The sequence below is a fragment of the Molossus molossus genome, unplaced genomic scaffold, assembly GCF_014108415.1.
Source record: "Molossus molossus isolate mMolMol1 unplaced genomic scaffold, mMolMol1.p scaffold_m16_p_18, whole genome shotgun sequence".
Taxonomy (NCBI): domain Eukaryota; kingdom Metazoa; phylum Chordata; class Mammalia; order Chiroptera; family Molossidae; genus Molossus; species Molossus molossus.
In genome coordinates, this window is record NW_023425353.1 from 52993625 (window position 1) to 53006953 (window position 13329).

At 49.1% G+C, this 13329-nt stretch overlaps 1 protein-coding gene across 1 annotated transcript in view; it reads left to right on the plus strand.

The window, feature by feature from the left end:
- Nucleotides 1-6618: 6618 nt before the first annotated feature.
- The window catches only part of TRIM71 (tripartite motif containing 71), a 64956-nt gene continuing 58245 nt past the window's right edge, over nt 6619-13329 (plus strand). The window contains exon 1 of the mRNA XM_036266082.1: nt 6619-7505. Within this exon, the coding sequence (XP_036121975.1) occupies nt 6639-7505 (867 nt within the window). The 5' untranslated portion in view covers nt 6619-6638. The remainder of the gene's footprint in view (nt 7506-13329) is intronic.

The window sequence follows — 13329 nt, forward strand, 5'->3', positions numbered from 1 at the left end:
TTGATTTTCTTTTCTCTCTATTTTTAATCCTCACTCGAGGACATTTTTACATTAATCTTCAGATAGGGCGGGAGGGAAAGAGGGAGGAAAAGAGAGAGAAACATCGATGTGAGAGAAACACAGCGACTGGCTGCCACCCGCACGACCCCAACCAGGGCTGAGGAGGAACCACAACCGAGGTACATGTCCTTCGCCAAAACTGAACCCAAGATTCTTTGGTCCGTGGGTGACGCTCTTACCACTGAGCCATACTGGCCGGGGCTGCTGTTTTTATTTTAAGAACAACTTTTACAGTTTTTGCTCCCTTATTATAAAAGACACACATGTTCCATTTTAGAACATTAAGGCTGAGAGCTTAGCTAAAACATGGCAGGCCACAGGCTGCCACAGTCTTGAGCTGAGGGTGACAGGAGGTGAGATTACAACTCTCTGTTATGGACAGGAAGGAGGTGCATGAGTATGTGAGCTGCCAAGGTCCAGTGAAGGGTAGTGATTAGGCAATGACAAACTTAATGGGTGGGCAGGCAGTTTGCAAAACAGTCTGCTGAATATGCTGAATAGGAATAATAAAAAGAGAAAGGAAAACAAAACAAAAAATCCCCAGAAAGCTAAACCCGGGCTGGGTAGCTGAGTTGGTTAGAGCATCATACCAACGTGCTAAGGTTGTGGGGTTTGATGGCACATACCAGAAGGAACCAATTCCCTGACTGGTTTGGCTCAGTGGATGGAGCCTCGGCCTGCAGACCACAGAGTCCCAGGTTCAGTTCCCGCTAGGGGCATGTACCAAAAAAAAAAAAAAAGGAAACAATAAATGTATAAATAAGTGGAACAAAAAATTGATGTTTTTTTCTCTCTAAAAACCAATCAATTGCCCTGGCCAGTTTGGTTCAGCGGTTAGAGAGCGTCAGTCCGCGGACCAGAGAGTCCAGGGTTTGGTTCCCGCTAAGGGCACATACCTCGGTTGGGGTTTGTCCCGTGGCCCTCGTTGGGGTCATGTGGGTGGCAACCAGTTGATGTGTCTCTCTCACATTGATGTTTCTCTCTCTCTCTCTCTTCCTCCCTTTCTCCCTCCCACTCTATCTAAAGATAAATGCCAAAAAAAAAAAAAAAAGTCCTCTGGCGAGGATTAAAACACAAACCACCAACCAGTCAATTACAAATATATTTAAAAAAAGAAACCCCAAAAAACTAATATTTAGATGTGTGCTTGATGTATGATTTGTACCATACTAAGACTGTACAGTTTGTAGCTCATTTAACTCTGATGTGCCAGGTACTTGTATAAGTCCCATTATATGCATGAGAAATCTGAGGCACAGAGAAGTAACTTGCCCAAGGTCACACAGTTAAGAGTGATAAAGCTGGGGTATAAGCCTAGCTGAGCTATGAGCTACTTTTAACTACTAAAGCTGGATATTGACTTTTAGCTTTCACATGTTCAATTCAAGTTTCTCTACTGTCGTTTCTAAAAATCTAGGTGGCTACAGCTTCCATGACACCATCCGACTTGCTGCTATTCTAAACTCTGGGATGTGGAAAGCACCTGACACACTTCAGTTAATGATTCCGAGGCCAGAGTCAGGGTAGAGTCAAGAATTGGCCCAGAGGATAGAACTCTGTCCCCCCTCAACTGGCATAATGCAAGCAATGATTCAATGGTTGTCTACTAGGCTGCTACCCACACATCCTCATGGTTCAAAATAGTAATTGTGATATGGTATTTAATGTTTTAAAAATACTCTGGTGAGTTATGTTTTAAAAATTATATGCATACACTCTGAGGATGATGGTAAAGGCGCAATTTTGAGCGGGTGGATCAGATATTTAATTAATACATCAGTTGAGCCCTGGCTGGTTTGGCTCAGCGGTTAGAACATTGGCCCGTGGACCAGAGAGTCCCGGGTTCGTTCCGTTAAGGGCATGTACCTCGGTTGCAGTTTGTCCCCGGCCCCGGTTGGGGTCGTGTGGGTGACAACCAACGTGTCTCTCTCACACCAATGTTTCTCCCTCTCTTCCTTCCTCTTCTCCCTCCAGCTCTATCTGAAGAAAAAAGAAAAAAAAAAGGTCCTGCCTGGCCGGTGTGGCTCAGTGGTTGAGCATAGACCCATGCATCAAGAGGTCTCTGGTTTGATTCCTGATCAGGAATCCCCAGTGGGGGGCATGCAGGAGGTGGCCAATCGATGTTCTTTCTCATTGATGTTTCTATCTCCCTCTCCCTTTCTCTCTCTCTAAATATCAATAAAGAAAATTATTTTAAAAAAATGTCCTCGGGTGAGGATAAAAAAAAAAAAAAGTTTTATTAAAAAAACAACAGAAAAAAACATCAATTGAAAAAAGCAGATACAAAGTCACTCTGATGGAAACGTGGTCTAATCCCCAAACCCAGGTCTGAGAACAGCAGGGTTCAGTGTCATCTTCGGAAACAAAATATGGTTTGAGAAAGAATGCAAATTTACTGCCTACATGATTTCAGGGCTGGTTTCTTTTCAAAGGTGGTTATTATGAAAATACAAAATGATTTATTTTCAGGATCTGGGGAGGAATATGGACTCCCTTGCTAATGGTAACTTGCAGAGAGAAAACTGGAAGGCTGTGCTCCTCCCTTGCTAAGAAAGGGTGTTTATTAGCTAGGATGCAATGAAAATTTTAATACTAGTTTATAGCAGGGGACTGTCTTTGGCCTTTCATGTGGATATATGGCTTTTGTTCCTCTCATGGATAAGGTTAATAAGAGTCTAATCCTAATTTGTTCTTTATCACTATGCCATATTTTAAAAAATCGTAACTGTATTTCTGTACAATGAGGATTAGATTAGTTGCTTTAAAGAGTTCCCTCTTTTCTACCTATGGTAAATTAAGTCAATGGAAATAGGAATGTGCTAATTAAACAGTTTACACCACAGTCCTGTTTCCTGGCAATATTCTATCAATTCAAGAAAGGAAAGCTATTGAGTTAAGAGAAATCAAAACCTTTCATTCCCCAACCTTACTCTTCTTGGTTTATTCTGAGCACTTGTCCCCAGGAAACAAACCCACCAACTGCTGCCAAGTATGATTGCTCTTTCTGGAGTTACAGACTTCCTGCTTCTCCATGATGTGTCAGCTGACTTCTCATCCCATCTCTGCTATCCACTTGCAAGATATTTTAGAGTTAGGGTCAGGAGGACTGCTCAATCCCCACCCCCTACTCCACTCCAGCTCTACCCATCATCTTTTAATTTGTTTAATACACTTTTTAGATGCTGGTGAGTGGGTCCAACCAAGAGGGAGACAGCAGGTCTGGCCCATCCTTTTTTGTGATCCTCTGGGGCTATCTTCCTTCTGGCAATTCTCTTTCCCCATCTGTTTTCCTCTTGTTTGTTTGTTTTTAAGGGGTAGAGGTATTAAAAACAATCAAAGAAAGGAAAAGAAACCAACCCCCCAAACACATACAGCACCTCTGAAGCAAGGCCGGTGTGGTAGAAAATTCGATAGCTGTGTGTAGAGTCATGTGTGAAGGTGTGCACGTTTACATGCGGGTCTCAAACTAGAAGAAACTAAGAAACTCCTCAAGACAACAGAAAGTGCCATGAGACACTCCTCTCTAAAGTATAAAATGTTTCCTTTTTTTTTTTTTATTGGCAAACAAGGAGCTCTGTTTTGTTTTTTCTCGTTTTATTGAGCTTAATTGACATGTTTTGCTTTTGATAATAATTTTTGCACTCCCTACATATTTCAGTCAATGTTCACTGAGCTTGGATTGACTCCAGGTGCTGAGAACGCTCCTGAGGGCAGCTGAGGACTTGGGCCTTCCTAGTGGGGCTGCCAGGCTCAGAACTGCACTTGGGCCCCACAAGAGCTTTGTCTCTTTAGGGAGGTGTTTCTGCAGCCTGGGTCTTTCAGCACATTGATCCACCTGGGTTGATTTAAGGGCTTTTTCCAAGTTGATCTTTCCTTGAAAAACTCCCTGAATTCTGGTGAGCAAATTCAGAGGAGAAGCTGGGGATATTTACACAGTTCCTTTTCATCTTTATAATCCAGGCAAGGTTATTCAGGTTAGATACTAAATTATTTTTTTCTTTCATTTTATTGAAATATAACTTATGTCCAGTGAAATCCCACACAGATCTTAAATGTCAGATTTATAAGTTTTAACAAATGGAGACACCAATATATTTCTATATCATCACCCTAGAAGGTTCCCTCATCCCCACCTCTCAGTCAATACACCGTTATCCCTCAAGGGTAATTTTCTTATCTTCATAGCTTAGTTTTAAACCTGTTCTAGAATTTCCTGTGAATGGAATCACAAAGTATGGACTCTTGTGTTTGGCTTCTTTCTCCTAACATGATGTTTTTGAGATTCATCCAGGTTGTTGTTGCCTGTACAAGTAGGACCCAACATGTCACTAACAGCTTGACAATTGTTCAGCCCATTGGCCTCCAAACCAGATAACCTCTAAATCCTGGTATGTGGTCCTGTTTGCTCTTCCAAGTCAGTCTCTTTCCAGGGCCAAGCAAGTTCCTCTCCCAGAAACGCCCAGGCAGCCTGGGGCACCACCCAGATGGCTGAGGGGCCATCACCCGGGTAGCCTCCCCTGAACAGCTGCCCTCTGCCCCCCACTCCTCATTAAAACTCAAAGGAAACTGGCCCCTCCGGAGATCAGAATTCAGATTCGTTTAATTCCACCCATCCAACTGCACACACTGCGTGATGTTTTAGTGATGATCACAGATATGCAGAGTCCTTAAGAAAACGTTAAAGCAATAAACAAACAAACAAACAAACAAACGGTGGGGGGAAAAAAATCCAGATCTCTCGGGCAGTGGATATCAGCTTCTGTTGAACCTGGATTCAGAATGAAGTCTTTCCCTTTCTTTTCTTTTTTAAATAAACGGAAGAGTCCTTCTCCACTCCTCGCTCAGAAGGTTTCAAAGGTCGTCACACTGAAGCCTGGGGGCGTTCATCTCCCCAGCGGCCTGGAGAAGGGAGGAGGTTGGAGGGAGGAGGGAGCACACAAAAGCGAGCCGTGCAGAGAGGGCTAATGTTTCCTGTTTGCCTGGAACCCCCTCCCCTAAGTCCCCTCCCCCAGCCCCCTCCCAGCACTCGGGCGGAAGTGAGTTTGCTCCTTTGGAGATTAAAAGGATTCCGAATTCCGATCAGTCCCAATAACCAGCGAACTAAGAGGAGGAGGAGGAGGAGGAGGTGAAGGAGGAGGAGGAGGAGGAGGAGGAAGAGGCAGCAAAGCAGAGAAAGAGGGGGCTTGCGCGCGCGTGCACGCCCGCAGCCCGAATTGGGGGAGTTGTGCAAAGCCCCAGGAGGTCAGGGCGCAAGGCTCGAGCAAAGCCCGGTAGGCGCTGCGCGGCCGGGGCCACCCTTGTCTTGCACGGCTACTCCTTTCAGAAAGAAGATGACGCGGGCCAGCGGCGTTAGCCACGCGGCTCCCGAGCTCACCGCGCTGGGCCGTTGCCGGTTCCACTGATTCCTGCGCGCCCCGGAGGAGGCTCCGTCCCTGCGGCTCGGGATCGGAGGGGGGACTAAGGCGAGGGCGAAATGGCCCGATGACAAAGGAAATGTGATCCCCCTTCGCTGCCAAGGTTTCAGAGAGGACGGACGTGAGGAGGAGGAGGGGCGCGGGGCGCGCGCGGAGCTCGGATAGCATTGCACGACGGCTCGCGCGGAGCGGGCAGCGGGTACATCTAATATCTTCCTGCCGATGAATAATTCAGGACGGCCCACGGGGACCTGCGGCCCCGCGCTGCAGCGCCGCTAAACCGGAGGGGAAGGAGCGCGCGGGAGGCGCCCAGGCCGGGCGAGGCGGGGCACGAGGGCCCTAAGCCGCGTGGGGCGCGCGTGCGTGTTAAGCGCCAGCAGCCGCGGCCAGGCCAGGCAGGCGCGCGGGAGACTCGAGGCGCGTGGGACGCGCGTGCGTACTACTACACGCGTGCGGCCGCGGCCGGGCCCCTACGACCTGCAGCTGCTGCGGGGCCGACCGTCCTGCAGGGGAGCCCGCGCCCGGCCGTGCGCAAGCCCGAGCGCAGCACGCCGGGCCACCCAGGAGTCCCTGGTCGCCGCGTCATGCGGTGGGGCGGCCGGCGTCGCGCGGGGGGACATAGGCTTGGCGTCGCGCCGCTCCCGCCTTTACTAGTTTGGGGAGCCTTTCTCTCGCAAGAAGAGACTAAATTCGTTTAAAGAAAACCAACGCACCAAATACTTGTCGAACCAAATTTTGCTTCTCCCGCCAGGACTGGGATTGCACAGCGGACTCTACTTTAGAGGACTTCCCTCCGCGAGGAGAAGCTAAACCCCAGCTGCTCTAGGGAGTCCTCTGACCTCCCTGCCCCCGCTCTCCCCTCGCGAGTCGGGACTTGTTCCGGCGCTCCCGCTTCGTGAGGCACGCAGCCCCCACGTCCTCCGGGAAGAATCTGTGTTGCCTCTGGATAGTGGCATTTAATGCCCGCAGCGTCGGGGGTGGCAGCGCGCGGGCCGGACACGGCGAGGCCAAGTGGGCCGCGCCGCTCTGGTGCGGGCTCCTGGATTGCAGGCCTAATCGATGCATTTTTCTGAGTGAGTCGGCGGCTCCCCCACCCACCTCGTCCGCGCTTTCCTCTCCTCCTCTTCCTCTCTGGTCTCCTCCCTCCTCCGGGCCTGGTTGCAAATGGCTTCGTTCCCTGAGACCGACTTCCAGATCTGCCTGCTGTGCAAGGAGATGTGCGGCTCTCCGGCGCCGCTCTCCTCCAACTCGTCTGCGTCGTCGTCATCCTCGCAGACGTCCACGTCGTCGGGGGGCGGCGGCGGGGGCCCTGGGGCCGTGGCGCGCCGCTTGCATGTCCTGCCCTGTCTGCACGCCTTCTGCCGCCCGTGCCTCGAGGCGCACCGGCTGCCGGCGGCCGGCGGCGGCGCGCCAGGAGAGTCACTAAAACTGCTCTGCCCTGTCTGCGACCAGAAAGTAGTGCTGGCCGAGGCGGCGGGCATGGACGCGCTACCCTCGTCCGCTTTCCTGCTCAGCAACCTGCTTGACGCCGTGGTGGCTACCGCCGACGAGCCGCCGCCCAAGAACGGGCGTGCCGGCACACCAGCGGGCGCGGGCGGCCACAGCAACCACCGGCACCACGCGCACCACGCGCACCCGCGCGCGTCTGCTTCGGCCCCGGCGCTCCCGCAGGCGCCTCCGCCGCCGCCCGCGCCTGCCCGCTCCGCGCCCGGAGGACCGGCTACCTCCCCGTCGGCGCTGTTGCTGCGCCGGCCTCACGGCTGCAGCTCCTGCGACGAGGGCAACGCCGCCTCGTCACGCTGCCTCGACTGCCAGGAACACCTGTGCGACAACTGCGTCCGCGCGCACCAGCGCGTGCGCCTCACTAAGGACCACTACATCGAGCGCGGCCCGCCAGGTCCCGCCGCCGCCGCCGCTGCCGCCGCCGCCGCGCAACAGCTCGGGCTCGGGGCGCCCTTCCCCGGCCCGCCCTTCTCCATCCTCTCTGTCTTCCCCGAGCGCCTCGGCTTCTGCCAGCATCACGACGACGAGGTGAGTGCGTGGCGGCTTCCGAGGGGGCTTTTCGGGGCGAGGGTGGGGCGTGTGTGTGTGTGTCTACTGGGAACCGCGGGAGGGCTCGCGAAGGGTCGCAGGACCTGTCCCAAAGCGATTGGGGCTGGGGGCGATGTCTTTCGGGAAGCCTTGTTTTCTCTTTGGCTACTTGGCGTTCGTCACCACGTAGTAGTAGTAGTAACAGTAGTAGTAAGTGTGTGTGTAAGACCTGCTTTCTGTTTCTTGGGACCCTCGCGGGGTCCCAAGACGTGGAGTTCCCCCCTTTCCTCATCTGATTTTGTGTGTGGCAGAACGCGGCAACCGTTTTCTTCAATTAAGCACGGGCTAGGAAGTTAGGTGTGTCAGTGTAGACCTGGTTTCCTTGTGCGAGGCTTCCCGCCGCCCCTGTTCCCGAGGTTTGAGGACACCCCGCTTTGTGGTTTTGATTTCATTTCATTTCTGTTTGACAAGGCTCGCATGCTCTTTTAAGACCCAAGAAGGAAGAGCATGTGCTGTTTATCTGTGTGGATGCGGTCTCCTTGTGGGGGCACACTAGAGGCCTCCCAACACACTGAGGGCTCTCTTAGTTTTTTCTCCTTTTTTCTGAAATTCATAGATGTTTGCTTTTAAGTAGGACATGAGCCAGGAAGAGATGGCTGTGCGGGTGAGTGGTGGGTGAGGAGTGCGTGCCTGTGTAGACCTGGTTTCCACGTGCGCGCTTCTGAGGGAGGAATGTTTTTTTGTTGGGACTCGGTGGCAGTCGTCTCCTTGTGTTGGGTCTGAGGGCATCTGGATCTTTGAGGGCCAAGGGACCCTCGGTCTAACGCGCTTATCTTCTCCGCGCCTGTTTCCCGCATTCAGGAAAAAAACCATGTCCTGGTCCCTGAACCTGCCCTTATACTCTTCGGCCTCGTGGGCCCAGGGCTGCACCTAGAGAAGCGGTATTGGGGGACTGTACCCATTGCCCTCTCCCAACTGGGAGTCCTCGGGCCACGCTAGGCTGCCCCAGCTTTGACTCCTCCTAGAACCGGGTTCCCTGGTTGGGGGGTGTCTGATTTCTCGGAAAAAAACCGGACCCAGCTGCACGAGGTTTGAACCTGAGGGGTTCGCGAAGTCTGAGAGCTGCACTGCATGCAATCTTCGGACTTGATTTCTCTGTTTGGGCTGTTGAATAAACCTTATTGCTTATTTTTCACACCGTGTGTGTGACACCTTCCATTCCCCTGAACCATTAGATGAAAAGGCTGAACATTTTGAGCAGCATGTTCTGTAGAGAGGGTCGGTAACAATGTGATCTATCTGTAGACCCGTTTGGGTGTGTGTGCTTGCTCGAGGCTTGCTGGACGTAGAGACTTTAAAAATCATAGTGGAAGTTGTTGCCTGCGAGTTGGAGTGGATGTGCTGGTACTGAGCTGGGCAGAGGCTTGCAAAGCGCAGCCTTTTCCACTCCTAACCTGTTATTTGGGGAGGAAGGCGGAGCTATTGCCTGATGGCCTTAAGCCAGTTTCTCCTATTGGAAAAAAGTTGAAATTTTAATCTACTTGTAGGTGCCTCACTTTAAAAGTTTACTTCTAGGTATGAAGCGAGGGACCAGTTTATTCTTTTCCTTCGTTTTTAAACTTTGAATGGACTCATCTTTACAGTTTTTACACATTCATGGGTGAATGTTTCCACTATGTTTTTTTCTTCACTTTTAGAAAAATGACTGAACTAAATATCAATCTGAATCTCAGCAATGGAAAGGTGATCAGGGTGAAATGGGGGTGGGGGAAAAGTGCAGGGGAGAGGGCCACTTGAATCCAGCACAGTTTTCCTCTTGGAGGGGTGTTGATTGAGCCCTCCTTCCCAGCAGTTGATTTTAAATGTCAGGTTTTATTTATATTCCCAGTTAAAGATCTGCATAGGTTTTATTTGGGCTAAAACAGTGGATGCTCAGTGTTGCCAGACTTGTAAAAGGTTTATACACTTTTTAAATTATAAAACCATTCAAATGGGATGGGAGAGTGTAAAATGCTAAGTGAAGCTCCCCTCATCCTGGGAGGTACCTGGGTGCTCTGCAGATTTACTTTTTAACATGTTGCCTACACTAGGTTAAACTTGTTTGGCAAAAGTATATTTGCCAAATACATTATATTGTTAAACTAAAGGTCCTTTAAGAACATGAAACTTCCGTTTTGAGCAAAATCTACCTTTCACTTTTCAGTTTTTCATTTAAAAAAACAAACAATCTTGGAAGTAAAATTTTAGACTTCTTTCCTGTATTTAGAATGCTAGAAAGTGAGTTTTAAAGATGACAAACCAGTGCTGTGGATAGAGGAGTAAAGTGACACCATGTTCATATAGGGCCCCACCCATGGCCTAAATTCTTCCTTTCCTTCAAGGGAAGTGATAGGTAACAGTTTTAAAATATTTTTTCCATCGAAAATAGAGGCTTTGGGCAGGAAAAGAGCATGTGGGCGCTTTTGGAGAATGACTGTTTTCTATTTGAGTGTGGTGGGACTGAACACCAAAACCCAGGTGTATGTACAGTCTACCTCAATTTTTAAAATGTGCTACTTTGCTGACTTGCTTCCTGTGACAACAGGCTCCATTAAATAATTCAGGGTGCTCTTGCCTTATGGTGGCTGATGCCACCTGACCTTGGGAAGGAGGTCGCCGCCTGGCTTTAGGGAGGTTACCTCCAACAGTTGGCCACTGCGGGGTGCGGGGTGCCGGAGACTTTCCTCGAGCAGCTCCCTCCCCCATCGAAATGGCTCCTCGGGATTGGCAAGGTGTTTTGAGCGCTTGATTTAAAATAACTTTGAAACCTAACAGGGGAGGGAGTTGGAGTTTCCAACAAAATGATAATTGCTTGCTCCCACTCCCGTAGTCGCCTCATAGAAAATAATAGTTTGGGTTTTTCGCTAGTTATATATCTCGATGGTCAGCCTGAAAGGCCAGCCGGCAACGCGGCCAGGCTGACATCCAGACCAGGAACCGGGAGCCCGCTGCTGGTCCCCGGAGAGGCGGATAGGTCCCCGGAGAGGCGCGCCGGGGCAGCCCGGTTGTGAGCCCCCGCCGCCGCCGCCTCGCCGGTCCGGAACCCCCCGCCCACCTAAGTTCTGGTGACACTGCCGGACCTGTGGCCGCTCCTCATCCCTCGGGCGGGCACCCGAGAAAGGGTCCGCAAGGGTCCCCACCTATTTGGGGGTGGGGGAAAGTGGTAGGGAGTTAAGTGGGACTTGAGCGTCCCGCTCCAGCCACTCTAATGTGTGTTACTGGCACATAGGATGTGAGCCCTTTGCCGCCCTGGAAGTGACACTGGAGCAGAAATCTCCTGAGTGTTGTGTGTAAAAGGCTGGGCATCAGGACTCTGTAAATGGCGGGAAGCTGAAGGGGGTCTGAGCGTGTTCCGGTTTCCAGGAAAGGCCATGTCAGGCCATGTCGCAAGCGGTGTGTGTGGGACAACATGGCGGGGGTGACACACTTGCCATCTTATCCAAGAGAAACATTGTAGCCCATCTCAGCGAGGATGGCAATACTGTTTCCAGTGAGGCAGGCCGGGTGTGGGATTTTCCTGAGTCCCCTGGATGGAAAATGGGGTGCATGTGTTTACAATTAATGTAGGTCCCCACCTTGGATTTAAAAACAAAGCAAAACTTATTTGGAAAGGTAAGTTTTAGAATCCCAACTAGATAAGAATCTGAATATTGAACTGTCCTAGGCTTGGGGACTACCTTTCCTTGGGAAATCATTCCAAAAATCAGTCTCAACCCACTTGGAGGAAGGCGAGTTTGCTGCCTAAATGTTGATTGTAGAGCAAATACTTGCCTTGTATCTTATTTTGAGTAAGTCACTGTGAGTGGGGATTTATCCAGTGTTGGCACCAATATACTTATTTTATTGTGCATTCAAGTGTCTAAGCTTTTTCAGTCACGTGTACCCAGTGTATGCACGTTTGTTTTTGCATTTGCTGTGTAAATTATAAAACCTATACCAAAAGACTTTCTGCAGGGACAAGAGGGAAAAAAATGAATATAAGTGTATTCTAGTATTTCTGCACCCCATTTTTGACCTACTGTATAGGAATTTGGTTTATCTGTCTGCTTAAAGCATAAATCACACCTATTCACTAGAAGACTAAACTTTTTATAATTTGGAAATAATTGGAGGTTGCTGCTTTTGAATTGTAGGTTGAAATCTGTTGAATGAAGAAAATGCTCCATCAAAGTATATGGGAGAGATGTTCATCATTGATTTCTTAATTTCTTATCCTTAAAGGTAATCTGTGTGGGCTTTTATTTTTTAAATATATTTTTATTGAATTTTTTTTTTTTAAAGGGAGGAAGGGAGAGATATGAGAGAGAAACATCAGCTGCCTCCTGCACACTCCCCATCGGGGATGGAGCCTGAAACCTAGGCATGTTCCCTGACCTGGACCTCTTAGTCCATGGGACCAATGCTCAGTCCACTGAGACACACCTGCCTGGCTGTTTGTGGGCTTTTAAAAAGTTACGTTGGCCCTGGCCGGTTTGGCTCAGCGGTTAGAGCGTTGGCCTGCGGTCCAGAGAGACCCGGGTTCGGTTCCCGCTAAGGGCATGTACCTCAGTTGCAGTTTGTCCCCGGCCCTGGTTGGGTTGTGTGGGTGGCAACCACTCAATGTGTCCCTTTCACGTTGATGTTTCTCTCTCTCTCTTCCTCTCCCTCCCACTCTATCTGAACAAAAAACAAAAAATGTCCTCGGGTGAGGATTAAAAAAAAAAAAAAGTTACGTTGGAGCTGAGGAATATGCCCCCCCCCTTTTTTTTTATAAAGTGCATAGGGATGGATTTTACCAACATGGATTCCCCCGGAAGTGGGCCTTGGCTAGTTGGGTAAGCCTTTGTTGGTGAGGTTGCCTTGCAGGCATAACCCTGAGCCATAAAGTGTGCCAGTGATATTTTGAGACTATTTTGGCATCAGCACTGCCTTGGGGAACCTTTTGTGACTTTTTCTTCCTGAAAAGGGTAAACTACTATACTGTTTTTCAGGTTACATAGACTTCCTTTGGGTCTATATGGTTTTTATTTCCAATGCTAGGAATATATATTTTGGAAACGATGAAGATACTTTAGGAAGGAAACAGGCACTTTCTCCCAGTAATATCATTTGATATTACTGTATGTTCTTTATGATTCAGATGTGTTCAAGTGAAAACATTGTACATGGAATAGAGAAGTCTTGAAAGTGTTTGAAGATGGAGTGAAATTTCCTTTTTCCACCAGAGTTCTTCCTCCCATTGTAGCTGCTTATAAATTTCAGGACACTGAAACCAACATTAAAGTGTATAGTTTCTTAAAGCACTAGTTAAAATGGAAGCAACTTTAAGTCTCTTCATATGTAAAATTTTGAGCATAGCTGTTCAACTTTTTGTTTTCATTTTTAAAACTTTGCATAAGTAGGAAGGGAGTGAGCTTTTCACTATACATGAGGTGAAGTGGTTAAAATGCTTTTGTTGTTGCAGTGTAGGGGCTAGAAGTTTTCATGATCCAAGAGGACATTTAACTTATTTGAAAATTCTATTAGCTCTCAAATTTATCTGCTCCAAATTTTATTATCTGTGGTGCCGACTTAAAAGCCACATGATTTGCTTAATCTTGCCATTTCTCCATCCAGTACCTCACACAGGGCAAGGTTTATTTTTGATGTATTTCTTCTAAGTGAATAAAGGACCACTTTGGTGTCATTCTTCATGACACATTTAAGCAAAAGGTTGAGATGAACGCTGCCATGCAGGTGGTTTCAAAGTGTAGTGTTTCCTCTCCACTTTCCCATAACACTGACACACAGGTGAAGGCTTGGCGCA